Here is an 18,558-nt window from a genome sequence, read left to right as displayed (position 1 = left end):
GCATTAAACTCCAGTTTCATTTACCATGCTTCATGGGTGTGACTTGTTTGCTGTGTCACTGCCATTCATAACAACAGTATTTATGATTCATTCTCCCAAAAGGACACGCATTCATCATAGAATTAGCTTCTTGATTTTCCTCTAAAACTGCACCAGATTGATGTGTTTGAACTTAAAATGTATCCATTTTTCTTTCAGGGTTGCATGCCCCCGGACCGCCCTACAGTCTTGATCCACCAGGGTCCCACACGATTCTTTTGGAAACACTGTTTATCATGACAAAGAAAAATCAGTAACATTTAGTACAATGGACTTGTTTAAAATTGAACTGACAATAATACTAATAAGCAAACTTATATACCACACACTTAAATGAAATTGGGGAAACAAAGGCAAGAGTGATGTGATCATAAGGCCGAATATGAGTCAGGGGATTGAGGGGAGCTTCATATTTTAACAGGCAAAATCCCACCAGGGTTGACAGACAACTACAAATTCAGTGTGGGAGCACGTGGTTTGATGTTTAAAGCCAAGTGTTGCACTGCCACCTATTGGGTAAACGCGTAACTGCTCTCCCCTCCCCCACACAGCCCTCAGCCTACATGGTTTCAGAGGATGGAGAAAGTTGAACAGCAATATAAATGCCTAAAACAAAATAATACAAAACAAAGAGGTGAGAGAATAACAAAAGGGTTGTCTGTAATATTTGATTTACATAATAAAATAAATACGTGTCTCAGGTTTTAGACATGTATTGTTTTTAACAAGTAAGGAGCAGATAGAAGAGGAAAAAAATAATCAAAAACTGTAAAATATACATTGTGATTCAAACAATGTAATCATTTCTGAATGGACTAAGACATGACTGTTATAATGACATGATATTAAGCTTGAATGATTGATAGAAGAAGCGTCCAAAGTTATTATTATAAGCATTTAGCTTCAACCGGTCATCCCTTTCCTATTTCCAGGTGATTTGCTCATTTTTAGATATGATGTTTTTGTAACATCCATCCATCCATTATCTGCACCGCTTATCCTAACTAGGGTCGCGAGGGTGCTGGAACCCATCCCAGCTATCTTCGGGCAGTATAAAGGTGTATAGAGGCCCACTTCCAGCACTCCAGTGTTCTTAAAGTAATTTGTGTTTGATAATTGCATTAGAAGGCAAAGGGGAATGATTAGAACACCATTGTGCAATGATGTTAACACAGCTGAAAACAGAAAATGGCTGGTTATAGAAGCTATAAAACTGCCCTTCCTTTGAGGTGCTCGAGTATCTGGAGCATCATGTGTGGTTGTGATTCAACTTTCAGAATGGCTGAAAAAAGATAACTTTCGTGTGAAACTCGACAGTCTATTCTTGTTTGATGAAATGTGACAAATTGCCAATGAATTGAAGATCTCCTACAACGGTTCTTACTACTCCCAGCACAAACAGGCTCTTACCCAGTGCTTCTCAATTATTTTCTTCCGTGCCCCCACGAGAAAGAAAAGAATCTCGCGCCCCTAAACCCAACGTGTGAATAAATACTAAATTGTATCTATACAATTGTACACTAAAGCATAACACGGTATTCTTATCAACGTATTAGACAATGAAAAAGAAATATAGACCAACTTACCGTATAACAAAACATTGCTTTATTAACTGTAAGAGCAAAGATTTAAAGTGTATCTAAATTAAAAATATAAAACTTAAACCTTAAACTGTTTTTGACTAACATTGAGCTTATTAACATTTACTCAGGAGCACAATATTAAATGAAATGTAATGTATGTTTAACAACTGTGTCATTGGACAGAGGGATAGGTTTTAATTTTCAAAGTCCAAGCTGCAAATGGTATCGGCTTTGCTCTCATGATGGTTCTTTTTTCTTGCACTGACATACCTCAACCTCAGCCAATTGCCTTATCTATTAAGCGATAATAAACCTTACAAACACAACGTGGCACCTATTTATTCACAGAAAGACAAACTATATAGACCAAAAACAAGTGTGTTAACAAGTTTATTTTATTTACCAAATAAATAACAGAAACAATTATTTCAGCATCTTAATTTCTTTCCCCAATTGCAGTAAATTTAGTGTTTCTTATTTTACGTAGCAGTGCCACGATATGCACAACAAATAAATGCTTGATCAGGGATAACACACACTAGTTGTTTAGCTGTTGCTAAACTACAAACACAGCACCCCGAGGCCATCCTGTTAATAATCAACACAAGGATACTGCTGGAAGTATGAATTTCCTTACCGGGATGAATAAAGTATCTATCTATCCATCTATCTAGTGTACAGAAACAATATTAGCAATCTACAATGACATTGTCGTCTGCTACCAGTGACAGATGATACTGATTCAAGCCAATATGGAGGGAGACTTTACTTTCTCCTCTTTCTTCGGCTCTATCAGCCAGTTTTTTTATCCCACTGCCTTTATTTTTCCATGGTATCACCAGAGAATCCACTGCACTGTGTGTCCACAAGTGTTGCATTGAGCACATGAGCAAAGCATGCATGCTCAGTGCAAAGGGAAACATTGCCGTTCCGCACACTTTGTTAAAGAAAATGCCACTGCCCCCTAGCATAGGGAAAGTGCAACTGCACTTTATTTAAAAAAATAAAAAATAATTATTTTTTAAAAACATGGTCATATGTGCCCCCCATTTGCAGTGATTCTATTTGAATTTAGAATCACTTTTCCAACCAGAGGAGAAAGAGAAAAGTGAGCACAACCAAGAAAGAGGCCAAGTACATGAGGGGCCTAAATTTGAGAAATAGCAGTCCCTCAACTAGCAGCTTACCAAAATAGTACCTGCAAAAGCAGTGTCAACATCTACAGTGAAGAGGCGACTCAGAGATGCTGGCATTCAGGGCAGAGTGGCAAACAAAAAGCAATCGCTGAGACTAGCCAACAAGAAAAAAAGATTTATACCGGCAAAAAAAAATAGTCATTGTACAACTCATACTCTAAATACAAGAGTGACTTTTTTGTGGAAAACACATGATTGTCCAGTGACCCGAGACTTTTGAAAGGTAGTGTATATGACCCTTTTAAAAAGTAACAAAATAATATTAAATCTAGACACCATGAAGTCAAATTGTCCGATGAACTTTGAAAAAGGACAAGAGAAAAAGGTGTGGACTCAAGTTCACGGAGGACAGAGCAGATGGTGTCTGCTGCACTGACACAATCATGCCCGCGTGCACGTACACACCTCGCACACTGGTGACATAATAGTAGCATGCCAGGTGTGCAGTTGGTGGCCGGCAGTCTGGCATAGGCCGAAGTGTGCGAGTGTGCGTAGTCCCGATCTCTTGCTCTCTTTGTGTGAAAGGGGCCCCCTATTCACTGCACTCTGCTGCCAGCTTGGCACTTAATCACAGGACAACACAGTGCAGACACACACAAAGGCACACGCACAAACACTACTCTGTGCTCTCTTTTTGTCCAGCCCATGGAGCGATTAAAAGGAGGTCAAAGGAGAGGCCAGTAAAGAAAGAAATCGAACGTGACGATACTTTGGCTGGACTTTAAACTGATATATATATATTTTTATTTTTTTAATGTCACCTTGGTCCTATGCTAACAACCCACTGACTCAATAGGCACAAATCACACACAACAGTTATGCATAATGTGGGGTGATAGGTGAGACAGCAGCCGTGTTTTCCAAATTGGCAAAGTGTGTGGCTTTCTGTCTGGGTTGGGACAAACGTTTTGATGCAAATAGCAGTTGAACATGTCAAAGGGCACAACATTTGAAAACAAAGTAAGTTTGGGATTAAGATGTTGGGTATATGGTTCCAGTTATTGAGTGTCTCAAGTAGGACACAGAGACATTGTAATTTAAAGTGGGGTGTGTCATTTGAGGTGTCCTTAAAAAGTTATAAGCAAATTATTATTTTTATTATTATCAGCAAGTAGTTTCCCTATTTTGTGCAGTAAAATTTGGATTATTGATTATAAAGCTGCACCCAATACATTTTCAAAGGAAAAACAGTCCGTACATACATAAGCCGCACCTGACGATAAGCCTCAGTGTGCCCACATTGAAACATGAGATATTTACAATGAAAGGCGGTACACAGAAAGAGTTCTTATAATATACGGTACCTTAACCCTTTAACATTCCGACAGCCCGCCAGTTGGCCGCCAAACTTTTGATAAACAAATACGCGTCTGAACAATATCACCAGTAGCTGAAATACATTATGCCTCATAGCGAAGGAAATCTTAAACTCTTAGGGGATTTAAGATATAATGACCATTTACTGATCAGAGAAACATCGCCATCAGTCTGAAACAACAATAAAGCCGAGGGAACTCACCAGTATGTCCCCTGGCCGTCTTCAACTTCTTTGGATGTTCGCAAAAATGCCTTAGTTACATCAAGGACAATTCATAGAACCCAACCTTGTAAAATATTGACTCCAAAACACACGATAATGGCAACAGATAAATAGGAATCTGCCTTTTACATTTCTTCGTTGGACGAGGCTTTTTTTAATCCATTCGTTTGGCCACATTGTTTCCTTTTACAAATGACCAGACTCGTAAAATTATTCCTATTAAGGTAGTCAGCTCTTCCCTTTCAAATTACACCTTTTCATTGATGAGGGTCTATTCATGCTAGTTTTATTCATGCACAACGTGTGTTACTATATACTTGCGTCTCCCTCGACACATATATTCAGAGTGTCTTACTATTACTTTTATTGCTCGTGCGCCCCTGGCGGTCATTAGGAAAAAAAAAATGCATAAATTAGCTGCATCATTGCATAAGCCGCAGGGATAAAAGCTTGGGGAAAAACATTTCCGGCTTATACCCAAAATAATTCATCTTGCAATGTGGGCACATTGTGCTTACAGTCAAATGTTGCTTGTATATGTACATTTTTCTTTCTTTTAACCTCTTAAGACCCGAGCTTCTTATTTGAAATGAAATGAAATGATCTGCATTTCTATAGCGCTTTTCAAGTCAATTACTTCCCAAAGCGCTTTACAATGTGCTCCACATTTCCCAATAGCGGCCTTGTATTGCAGCCATGTAAGACGCTAACCTGCTTATTGGGGGTATTAGGGGTTCAGTGTCTTACCCAAGGACACTTCGACATGAAACACGGACAAGCCGGGATTCGAACTGGGATCCCTTGATCCCAAGACGAGCGCTCTACCTCCTGAGTTAATGAAAATGAAATAGCTGGCAAAATTTATTTCAGGCCTCTAGTCCAGAAACAATTGCAAACCAATCTCCAACGAACTTGACTAATTTCTCTGCAATATGTTTGTTGTAATTTATGTAACTACCACAAACAAAACACATTTGTATCTATAAATTTGTAGTGTGCATGTTTCTAGCAAACAATGTAACAGCACAATTTGTAAACATGAGATGCAGCAATGAAGCATATTTTTGGAGCGATGTCATTGACTGTAGTGAGTGACAAAAGGAAAATATTTTATTTCATGTCAAAATTGAAATTATTTAAATGATATCATTTTGCGTGATGACGTTGCTTGTGCTTGACCCCTTCAATAGGGTTATTCCCAAATGCCATTACAAAACAAATCCTAAACTGGTCCAAAAACATAATCCTTATCTCGACTATTCCCTCAATTTGGGCATATTGAATGACTTTCATTGTAGATATTTAACTTCTAAAAGTTTAAAGGTAATTATTCTGGGGGTTTGCACCTGTTAACATGGCTAGGCACGGGTCGATAAAATGTGTCTTGAGAAAATTGCTACCAGACTACTGTCCGAGGAATGGTGCATTCACGTCGTCAAACACTGTACAAATTCATGAAATCTCGCAAACCGCGATTCCCTCTGCATGTTTTGAATTCAATCCAATTGGGGTGGTTTCAAATATTGTGGCTGCACAAGATCCACATAATGAAAAACTGTTCCTGGAGACCACACTACATCTGAACATGGATGAGCACACACACACACAGAGACATTTTCCTGCTTGAAAATAACAGCTTCTCAGCCTGTGGGAGCTTCTCTCCAGAAATCAATTTTCGCTGTCTGAGAGAGCTTCAGCTCACGATAATAACTTGGAAGAGAATTTATTTAGCAACCTCGGCAGATTTCCGTGTTATTACAAATAAGCAGAGCGTGTTTGTGACTCAGCTGTGATCAATGCGGCCCTGTCGATATTGGAATCGTTACAATCTGTCATCTGCACGTCAAAGAAGACGCATTTGGCAGAATATGCACACCGGCAGACGTGCGCTGCATTTAGGATCCCTAACCACGGCAATTTTATGACTGGCTCAACTCAAGTAAACAACCTTTGTGTAATTCAGGTGTTTTATTCCAGTAATCAAAACCTTCCGATAAAAGCGGTGGAAGCGCTGACCCGTGGAGGATTGTTCTTGGCAAACTTTGGCAGCCCTGCCTGCCCAAGTGTCATGTTACAGCGGCGCCAGAGAAACAGGAGCTGACACCTGTCACAGATGTTGTAGCTAGGCGGTGTGCTTGCCCACATATCTATCTGAGACGATCTGTCAAATGCCATCCAGCTGATGCCAGGGAAACAAAAGGTGTCGTTCTCGCTGTTTGGAAACCCATCGTTCAGTCATGTGGAAATGACAGAAGAAGGAAGTCTAAACGCGGGCACGCAGGACATTTGCGTTGATTGGACGGCAGGAGCCAGGGGGCTAGTTGAGTGTTTATTAGTTGAAATGCGTTATTTCATTTTACCCAATAATGGAAATTATCCAGTTGCATTAGGTGAATTTCCGCCCCAAAAATGGGAAAACTATGTTCAGTATTTCACGGACTACAAGGCGTACCTAAGAACCTTTATAACCTGGTATGTCTTATACGGCAGAATATGGTGGGGTAATATTTGGAATGCATTCAATAATTTAAGGTATGCATTACTATACAATATTTTCCGGTGTATTACTGTATTAGTGCAGTGTTTGTGCAATAATTGATCAATCGATAAATATCCCTGACCAAAATCGCTAAATATTGTATATTACGAATCGTGGCGGTAATAGCGCTGATACTCTACCATTAGAGCATGTGACATACAATTTGCATAGTGCATTCTGATTAAACAGTCTCTCCACTTATTCGCCAACACATTTTAGAGAATAGGGAAGTGTTGGCGCTCCCACCGCCATTACTTGGATTTGATTCCCGTTACATACAATGTTTTGCGATTTTGTTTATCGACATGTATCAACCGATCAACATTTGCATTAATGTATACTGTAAGTGTATAAAGAGCCCTACGGTAATATACACGGTAGCTGCTGTCTCAATTTTATTCGTGTTATAGTACAGAGCACCAATTTATTTCTTTATATTTGGGGGGTGGGTGCGATTTGTATTTAATAATCTGGTGGTCCAATTTATTCTGGTACGCCTTATACTGTGGGAATTACGGTAGTACAAGTCACATCTCAAAATAAGTCATATTGCATTGCAGCTCTTTTGGAAAATTGTGGATTATGACATACAGGACTGGGCAGCACGGCGGGACAGTGGTTAGCGCTTGTGCGGCACAGTTCTAAGGTCTTGGGAACCTCATGTGTGGGTTCAAATCCAGCTACCGGACTTACTGTGCAGAGTTTGTATGTTCTCCCCATGCTTGCGTGGGTTTCCTCTGGGCACTCCGGTTTCCTCCCACATTCCAAAGACATGCATTTCAGGTGGATTGGCCAGTCCAAATTGTCCCGAGGTGAGAATGAGCGAGCGAGTTGTCTGTCTCTGTGTGCCCTGCGATTGGCTGGCAACCAGTTCAGGGTGTCCCCTGCCCACTGCCCGATGATTGCTGGGATGGGCTCCAGCATCCCCGCGACCCTAGGATAAGCGGTGCAGCTAATGAGATGAGACATACAGGACTGTCTTAGAAAGTTCGAATATTGTGATTGAGTTCCTTATTTTCTGCAATGCGATTAAAAATATATATATTTCAAACTTTTTATACGAACGCTGAGTTTATGAGGATAGAGTGAGGTATATCACACTGGTACATGGTGTCCCGACTATTTGAGTCAGCTATTGGTTGAAAATACAAAACACAAGGGAATGGCCAAAGTCTTATGAAGATTTATACTAAAGAGCACACGCTTGGGGGAGAAGAAAAAAAAAACGTAATAAATTCTGATTTCATTATAAATCAACTAAAACATACAAGCCTTTCATTGTTTTTCCATTGCTGAATTGTTGAACAGCCTACTAGTAAACGTTAGCTGATCATGGCATACACTTAAATATCCTATCTCAAAATTTTTTGAATATCACAAAATATTAAACTATTCGGCAGTATGAAAATAATCAAATGTAATGTGCTAGTTGATTGATAATTAGTACAGAATGTTGGATTTTTTTAAAAATTGTATTACAGAAAATAAGGAACTTTTATTTACAAATGCAATTATTCTGTTAAGGTCGTATATAAACACATACAAAAATAAAACATGTGAGCAAGATTGAATACAAGGGTCTCGAGGTGTCTTGGAATGTGTGGACTTATTTTGTAAAAATGTTAGGAAGCGTTAAGTAAATGTTCAAACTGTTCAAAATGCAATGCATGGTGGGAATTGCAATATTTGAAAGATGTTTTTGTAGTAAGAAAAATAAGATAAAATATAGTAATACTATAATAAACAATGTCATAGTCAATAAGAAAAATAACATTGACATAAAACTACAAGATTGCAAGATTTTCTTTTAACCGATTTGTACAATGCAGTATGCTTATGAATAATCTAAGAACTGAATATTTTTGGGGTAAGGTATCACTGGGAACACATCCCATATCCCCCCAGAAAAAAATAAATTGTTTTTAAGTAATTCAAGATTGCTTGTCAAATGATATCACTTATTTGCAAATGTTCACCCAAAAACAAGTCATTTCAAGCACTAAAACTAAATCTTACTGTATTAATACAACGCCTGCATCGACCAGCTGGCAGAGATGGGAAGCTGCGTCCTTGCTGTTGTGAACTTTTTGGACTATTTTACAGGCTTGAAGCGTGGTTGCTGTCATACTCTTTCTGCACAAATTTCATCATATTATTTACCTGTGGTTTTCTTGTATTGACGTTAACTATATTCTGTGTACTGTGACCCAATGCTATATCTATTGCACCCTGGACAGCCTGAAAGAGGGATTACCACTTGTGAGGCCTCTTCTCCAGGTTTCTTAATTTCCTCGTGCTGAGTTTTTCCTTGCCCGCATGTTGGTTTAAGATCAGGGGATGGTGTAACTGTAACCTGTGCAGTCCTTTGAGACATTTTGTGATTAAGGGCTATACAAATAAATGTGACTTGACTTAACCTGACAAATTATCAACAAAACTAATGTTTACCTTCACAAATTACCACTCGACTAGATAAATACGTTTAGAGAATTTTTGTCCTGAACAGTAGCCTGTTTGGCGCAGCTTGAATGATGAAAACGTATTGGCTAAACGCAAAAAATAAAAACACAGAACACGGAAAATAACAATTCGAAAGACATCTTTGAATACACAATTTTAAAAAATCATGCATCAGTTCTTTGTTATTCTCCCTGTTCAGTCAATTTCTAAAGCTGCTAAGCTTGCCAGTCAAAATCAGCATTTCCACTTGCTGGTGAGGTTTTCCAAATCAAAATCCAATCCCAAGCTTTATGTTATTAGTTACAATTTGATTCAAATAAGAAAAGAAAAATTGCCATCAGAGTGAGAGTACATGATGGAAGGAATTATTCCAAATTGTGCAAAGTGCCTTTTTTCCAATACAGTGCATGTGTTTGACAAAAAAACATTTCCAAAAGGAATCCTGTTCAACAGATGGAAGAAAGGTGCGAAGAGCAATTAAACCCAAAAGGAACCTGCATATGACACCTGCCTGGGTGCTAGTGCGTTTGTGGTAAATGATCACGGTTTGAGGAACTAAATCTTTTTTGCACACACATGAAAGGAAAAGGAAAACCTCGAGGGTAATCTCATGTTTAGATTCAAACATATTGTAGGACACAATACAAACTGTAAAATATTATCATATGTCGTTAAAACGGACGTATTTTTGGTGATACATCCACTTGTTTTTAAGGGGAGCCACAACTTCAACTTCCCTTTGTTGTGTTATGAAAACAACAACCGCCACTTGTTATCATGTTTCCTGTGGAATAACGGAATGCTCAAACGTAGCTGGGCCTGAAGCTAAACTTCCTGCATGATGTTTCAAGGTAAGTGTTTCTCTTAAAATTGAAAAGGTTTCAGTATATTCTGGACTATACGTTGCAACTAACAAACCAAAATTGGCCATCAATTTTAAAGTGTGCCTTATAACCCGGTGTTCCTTATATACCTCGAAATACGGTAGCTATGCTTGGAAATGCATACAAGATTTATAGGTATGTGTTACTGCACAAGCTTTTACAGAGCACTACTGTTTTGTGCATTGATTGAAAAGTCAAAAATGTCACTGACCAAGACATTGTATGGAACGGGAATCGAACCCGGGTCACGGCAGTGAGAATGCAGAAACGTAACACCTTGACCTCTAGCTGTACGAATGACAAATGAAAAAGGCATTAGATTTGTTCTCATTATCACACGTTTTTTTTAACTCTTGTTGCCAGAAATAAATGATGGAAAACGGAGGAATTAGCAATTTTCTCCTGAAAGATACAAATAAATGTGAAATCATCAGATTTATATATTTTAGGACAACTTTGTGGTTATTGAAATTTCTAACATTTGTGTCTGGCAACGCGAGTAAAATAGTGTGATAATGTGATAAAATCATCCCTTTTGTGTGTCATCTGTACCAATGGTGCTCCAGTGGTTAGGTTTCCGCGTTCTCAATGCTGCGGAATGGGTTTGATTCCTGTCACAAACAATATTTTGAGTTTTGGGTTTGCGTCATTGTTCAACGAATTAATCATTTCACTAATACATATCGTAAGTGTATACAATGTGATTTGGTTAGCTCTTACTGTAGTTAATTACATGTGCCTTTTAGTCCGGTGCACCTTGTATATGAACTATATAAAAAAAGGACTATTTTTGGGTTGTGCGCCATTTAATCTGGTAGATTCATTTCTACTGCCGAAAAAGAAAAATTGAGATTATTCTATGGACTTGAACACATTTTCACAAGGTGCAACAAAAATACCATTCCAGACAGTCTTGGGGAAAGTAATACCCAGAAAACCAGTGCTGCTTGTTATGCCTCAACTGTACAAAAAAGTGTAAAGGGCACGAGAACTTCAACCTACAGAGGCTTCAGTCTTACATGAGTGCACGCACACAACTACACTGAGGCCTTGCCAGCTGGTAAGTTCGCCCTTGAATGGACACCCCCGGGCACTGCTGTGGTTGTTTTAAAGACCTGTGGATAATGCGGTCGCGCTGCGAAAAAATTGAAATAAATTCAATCTGGGCTTATTTTGTTGTCCTGAGCAGTTGCCTGTTTGTCCCATCATGAATGATGAAAGTATTGGCTAAATGCCAAAAATAATAACACAGAACGCTGAAAATAACAATTCGAAAGACTGACTGACTGAAGCCACATATACAAAAATCCTACACTAGTTGCTGATAATTCCGCTTATTACAAGTACATTTTTATTCCATTTTTAAATTTATACTTTAACAAAAATGTTCACATCGATAAAGATGGTAGATAATTTTGCATATTTTTTTCAGATCTTGGTAGAATTTATTTCTAAAAATAAGCAAAAGTATGAACCAAAAACAAAATTAAATAATCTTGTGTAGTTTAAGAGGGATTTCTTATTTCATTATAGAAATAAGAATTAGAACTGTCTTGTCATCGATAACAATGTAGTGGCCATTGTTTACAACAAATTTAGACATGGCACTGCGGATATTACAAATAAGATTGATAATGAAAATATAAGAAAATGCCATATTCATATGACCATCCTCATATGACTATAATTATCTTTCAATGAGGTATAATTGATCACACTGCACCTATGTCAATTCACAAAATAACAATGGATGGATGAAAATTCAATCATTATTTGGACTCTATAGAGTTTTGAGTTTCTGTGACCAGGCTTCTAGCTTTTGTTTATACAGTTATCAGTGCAGTAAAACCAGTGTCTGTGTTGTCAATAGGTTAGCTTTGCCCTTGACTGCCTCGCCTGAGGGTCTTGTTGTAGCATTGCCTACTGTGCAGTAGGGAAGCAGAGAGTCTACTCTTAAGGAACAGATGCCAGGGCACGGCAGCTGTTCATCTGGCATCAAACCAAGCCAACTGGATGGACCCAACGAGCGGGAACAAAAAACATCAACATGTGTTCATAAAACCTTCCCGGCGTGATAGTGGAGCCACACGCACACCAAAATCAACAAATAACGCTGGCGCGAAAGTATGTTAAACATATGATTTTTGTGAACTCACCGAGGAAAGATTGTCGAGCCCTCTCAACCAGCTCTTCTATGGGATAGCTGGCCAGGTCGCCTCTGGCATGTTTCGTCTTGCAGTAGGTGCATGCGTTCAGACACCTTGGCAGGTAGCGAAAAACAAGAGAGCATCTATTAGCATACGAATGGGGGAAAACAGTTATAGTGCTTAGTTATATCGGTTATATTTGTCCAAGGTTCTCAAACTCTCGGCCTGCATGATTATGACATAGTGCTAAAAAATTCTGAACACACCACACACAAATGCAGCCACAATTGCAATGTCTGCATGATCAAAAGACAGAGCCACAGAGAGGGGGAGACAAAAAGAACAAATGACTTAGATTTCATTTTTGCTACTCATATTGTATTTGGTTTCTCAAGTCTTTCATATAGTCCATATCATTATATATTCTATTTTCTATGTTATATTAGTTTTTACTTATTATTAATTTATTTGTTTCCCTGTTAATCTTTAGATTTTATATTGTGTAGGCAAATATTTTGATAGGAATGAGTGTAGATGTGTTGTGAAAGGATAGTGGGATGTTTGGACGCTTTCTAAGGGATGGGCAGGGCACCCGTATGATGCGGCAGGGGTAAACCAGTGAAACTTGTCGGGCCCTGCTGTTGAAGAGAAGAGTGTGTTGTGTCACCCTGACTCGAGTGACATGGCCACTTTCTTGTGTCCCGTTTCATCTGGAGGGACGAAAGCATGACCAACTTGGGTACGAGGTGCTTAACTTGTTTAGGTGTTTGGGCATTTGGGTTGGCCATCATGGTCCAAACATTTTTGTGTGAGTTTTTGGCTACTTTTTCCCTTTTTTTATTTTCTTTGTTTTTGTATGTGTTTGTCTTGTTGTCGGTCACCCCTCTCGAAGGATTTGACCAGGGTAGATAAAAAAAGATGACAACAGTGGAAAGTTTTTATGTAGTCTAAAAACTGGTGAGGCCCCGCTTAACCTGGACCCTAACTCCCGCAGGCCTTAAGTAAATCGAATTTAAGAGGCCAGTGTTAGACATTTGTTGAAAAAGAAAAGTAGTTTATAATGTTAAAAAAATGGTGAAAAACGCAAGAAAATCAAAAAAGAGGAAGTGCAATAATGAAAAAAATAAAAATAAAACAGTAAAAAAAACACCTTTCATAAGAATCTATTAATAGCCCTACGTGATAGCTATGTACAGTGTGGCAAATATGTTCTAGGAAAAAACAGAAAAGACATACATGGGATTATATCCAGTTAAGCCTAATATCCGACATGCAAATCTAAGCAATGATCCCTAGCATTTGTTAAGTACAAAATATGCTGCAGCATGAAAAAGATGTCCTTAAATACCCTGACTGTGAAACAAAATAATTGACTTCAGCCTAGTTTTGTATGAAAGAGCCCTCTGTTGGTAGCCCACTATGACCCTGCTATAAAAAACACTGATTGGAAGTATTCTGTTTTTTTTACATGGTGTTTGAAATTGAATAATCTACCTTGACAAAAACAGCCAACTAATGATTATTAACAAGACAGGCTTTGCTTTGTAACAACAAATGTGATGACGTTACATGCGGTCTTATGAGAAAATAGGTTCCCGGTATAGTTTCAGATAAACCATAGAAGGATGATCTAACTAAAATTAAGGTGCCATAGCATATTGAATTTCTTTTGCAATGCTTAATTTTGCTCATCCAAGTATTCAGTTTTAAATAGAACTAAAAGCATTCTCTTCAAAAATAGAAACTGTATATTTGTCCTTAACAGGGCATTCAACATCTCATCTCATTAGCTGCACCGCTTATCCTCATTAGGGTCGCGGGGGTGCTGGAGCCCATCCCAGCAATCATCGGGCAGTGGGCAGGGGACACCCTCAACTGGTTGCCAGCCAATGGCAGGGCACACAGGGACAGACAACTCGCTCGCTCATTCACACCTAGGGACAATTTGGACCGGCCAATCCACCTGAAATGCATGTCTTTGAAATGTGGGAGGAAACCGGGGTGCCCGGAGGAAACCCACGCAAGCACGGGGAGAACATACAAACTCCGCACAGGAAGTCCGGTAGCTGGATTTGAACCCACACAGGAGGTTCCCAAGACCTTAGAACTGTGCCTGCACACGAGCTAACCACTGTCCCGCCGTGCTGCCCGCATTCAACATCATTAATCCAATATTTGAGGAATATGACTTAATGAACAAAATCTAATTTTCTTCATCTATCTCAGCAGGTGGATATTTACCAATTGCTGTTGACAGAACATGACATTAGAGTATCTCAGATAAAACCAGTCAAGATTTACAAATACTTTTATTCTGAAGTTGAGCTTTTGATTGTTTTGTTTTTGTGTTTATGGTCAAATGCTATCTTTGATACATTTCCACTATTCACATTGACTTTGAGGGACAAATACTAAAGGCAAAATGACAGTTGATCAAGGGCTTAGATCAAAACAATTCAGAGCTCGGCTGCTTTCGGAAACAGAGTTATGATTGGTTCTGACCTCTTAATTGTAATTGTGATGTCATTTTAAATCACTAGGGGAAGGCGATGGAAAAAGTTAGCATTTGCGGCTCCTGCAAAAACCATATATTTTCGAATATCAAACAGTTATGAAAAAACTGGGTGCGCTCAAGAGTTGCACACCCCCACTGTACGAGGACAAACAGCACACAAACATTTTTAGTATTTTTCATAAATTATAGATATAGTGATTGTTTCCTTACTGATAATGGTCATATATTACACAATGTCATATAAAAGTCAGAAAAATGTCATAAAATATATTTAAATGACTTATTTCCATTATCTATGATGGAGGGGACACCAAATCCTTTATGAGGACATTGGGTTTGCTTTACATCCAAAAACTACTGTCATTTTTGAAAGCTCACCCTCCTTCCACTCGCATATATATAACATTAACCGGTCTGCTCACTTTCACCTGCGCTCCAAGAACTGTCTTCGCCCCTCCCACACTCCCACACCAACGCCATCCTCGTCCATAGCCTTGCCACCTCCTGCCTTGATTATTGCAATTCCCTTCTCCAAGGCATACCTCCATAAACTTCAGCAGGTCTAGAACTCTACTGCCTGCATTAAAACAAAAACCCCCTCTCACCAACACATCACTCCTGTTCTCACCAGCACATCACTCCTGTCCTTCAACAACTCCACTGGCTCACCAATCAACCAAAGAATCACCTACAAACTCTACTGTACACCTATAAGGTAATACATAACCTTGCCCCTACCTACCTTTCCTCACTCTTAGAAATTGTCACGCTATCTGACACCCTCAGATCTTCCTCCTCCCTTCATTCCACTGAGACAGGCAATAGGTACCTATTGCCTGTCTCAGCTCCAAGGAAAGCAGAGCTTTTCAGCCTCTCAGTCCCCCAGCTCTGGAACACACTACCAACTGACCTCCGAAGTTCTGCTACCCTTTCCATCTTCAAATTCGGACTTAAAACCCATTTCCTTCAACTCGCATACCCATAATAAACTGTCTGACGGTTATAGGAAGAGTATCTTACATGTTTGCAGGTGTATAGCATATATCTTATCTATTTTTATCAATTTAATTGACAAAAACATGGATATTTTTAAATTGTTTTATTTTATAGAATATTCTGTTGTTTTGTTTGTACGATTTTCCTATCCGTACAAAATTTTAACATTTGCCAAACGGAGAGGAAATTAAAATGATTTTAAAGAAATCCGGTTAAAATAATAATCGACAACCGATTCATCTATTATAAAAATGATCTTTAGTTGCAGCCCTAGTCTTAGTAACACATTTCCTATTTATTGTTTAAAATCACACTCTAAAAAGTGCCAGATTTGCACAGTGCATGAGTAATCATTTCTAACGTAAAACAAAATGCGAAGAGGCACGTCACTAAAGGCAAAAAAATGAGTCAAAAAACAGTCAAGTCTTAATCGGTCCATTGCCGCCACTCACTGTGTTGCTTATCCCGGTTGAGGGCACTAAAGTTGGCAGCTAGGTCACGTAACCTCGATGTGGAGAAAACAGAGACAGATGGGACCCCGCAAACACTCGCTCACAGACGTACACCACAGCCGCCGCCACCACCAGGGGGTCCATCCATCTTAATGTGATCAGGCCCAGCTGAGTGGATCACACCAACATTAATCTCAAGAGACAGTCTTCTACTGGCTTCTATGTGTGAGTGTTTTTGTCTGCTACATGGAGCAATTCTGCCTATGTGTGCATGGTGACTATGTGAGTGCACTGTTGCTGAGCATTTGTCCCAATATCGGTGCAACGCATTGGCAGATTCGACATCCCCGTCACCCCCAACGAAGTGCGACAACTACTCGACACTCTGACATAAGCCGGAGTAGAAAGGCGGTGTTGCAGTGTGCCCCCAATAAACACAGATGCCCGACGTGCAGCTCAACTTGGTTGGCACCGAGCCGGAGCCGGATTGATTGTTGAAGGAATAAACAGGTTTTAATTCCTTTTTGTTTGTTCTATTAAGTAATGTAAATGGAAAAATTACAAATATATCAAATAGAATACCTATTAAAAAATAAACTATGTTGGTGGCCATATTAAACATTTTTTGTCCATACCATATGTTTATTTGGTAGGACTGCAACAATTAGTCAGTGTTGTCAACAAAAGTCGATAATAAAAAAGTCGACAATGAGAACTATTGTTGCCAGAACTGACGCTCATACGCAATCGCGTCTCTGACTCGAGTGGTAACATACACAAATGTGCCAAAACTTCCAAACTTTGGGAACATTTAGCCTGGATACAGCTAATAAAAAGCAGGGTCAAATGTCCCGTATTCTCCGCACTATAAGGCACACTGGACAATAAGACGCATTAAATTTAAGCAATATTAAAAGTGAGGGTTCGTAAATAATAAATAAATGCATTTAAATCAAAATATTATAAATATAAAGATAAATAATATATCTGGTTTCACAACTAAAATTAATTTTGGCAACAAACAATTAACATGATAACCAAAGGAGTGCACTCGAAAACCACTCTATATGTTTGTCAAAGGCAGAACAGTTACAGTATCATTTAATCATGACTATGCGTTTCCAATTCCATCCGCCATATTTTCCTGTAAATAAGGCACACTGAATCATAAGGCGCCCTTTCCAATTTGTGGCCAATTTAGGGTTTTAAGGTGCGCCCTGTAGTCCGGAAAATACGGTAACCACTTTTTAAAGACTTCTTAAGCTAATTTTCAAAGTTTTCCAGCATCGATAAAAAAAGATAAATCCACAGCACCGGGGCCTAAATGGAGACCGCTCTCGAACCTTTAAAATGATTAAACCATTCTCAATGGCATATAGCAAATCAATGTTTTTACTGTTGTTATCATTTATTATATAATTAAAGCAATTTTTTAAAAAATCTCTTAAATTCCTAAAATAAATTACAAAAACAATGAAATGGGCCAAATTGAAAGCCAACGGTACAGAAATATTTTATTAGGAGGCATGATTATTTTAATTTTCCTATTGTTCATTTTCTAACTTTTAAAACCACACATCAGACCCTTGAACAGGGTAAAAAATAGGGGCTTTTTATTTATGAATTACACTTAATAAACAAATGGAAGAAACACGACTAATATTTTCATACTTTTTGCAAAGATATTCCGGCTATAATTTGGTCATGTTTGTTGGTCACTTTTGTATAAAGGACTTTATTCATTTCGTCATATTTTGTCTTGTTTTATCCCTCTTCAATGAATATTGAATCTTAGATTGCTTTTAAAAACAAATCACTGTCAACATCTTCATAATTTTAAAACCATTTACTTAACAAAAATATACCCTTATCTATGCTATGTCCTCCTTTGTCACTATTTCCCCTATGTTTCCTGCAAGCTAATTAAACCACAGAGGTAGCTGGAGCACTTGACAAGTGTGTAGTTCCTGAATGTGTTACAATGAGAAGGGGCTTCCTCCCCAGTGAGTCTGGAGCTGGTTTGTGCACGTCAGTGTGTGTGTTAAAAGCACTATTGTGTTGCAGTCTTGAAAAAAGAAAGCCCTGTGGTTTTTCTATACATTTGTAAGCCCTCCCGTGACAAGTCCACACACACGCACAATCTTGCATGCACATAAACAAGTAGTTTATTTATAGGGGGGCTCCCTCGTGCGTCTAAAAGACACAGA

General features: G+C 38.7%; 1 protein-coding gene across 2 annotated transcripts in view; it reads right to left on the bottom strand.

Moving 5' to 3' along the window:
• cdkal1 (CDK5 regulatory subunit associated protein 1-like 1) overlaps positions 1 to 18,558 on the bottom strand; it is a 381,323-nt gene that overhangs the window by 214,744 nt on the left and 148,021 nt on the right. For both annotated transcript variants that reach the window (XM_088326179.1, XM_088326180.1), the window contains one exon: positions 12,398 to 12,501. In XM_088326179.1, the coding sequence (XP_088182305.1) occupies positions 12,398 to 12,501 (104 nt within the window). The remainder of the gene's footprint in view (positions 1 to 12,397; positions 12,502 to 18,558) is intronic.

This window comes from Urocampus carinirostris, chromosome 2 (genome assembly GCF_059441175.1).
Source record: "Urocampus carinirostris isolate Australia breed hairy pipefish chromosome 2, RoL_Ucar_1.0, whole genome shotgun sequence".
Lineage (NCBI taxonomy): Eukaryota > Metazoa > Chordata > Actinopteri > Syngnathiformes > Syngnathidae > Urocampus > Urocampus carinirostris.
Note: the sequence above shows the minus strand (reverse complement) of the source record. Positions and strands in the feature narration are given on the sequence as shown.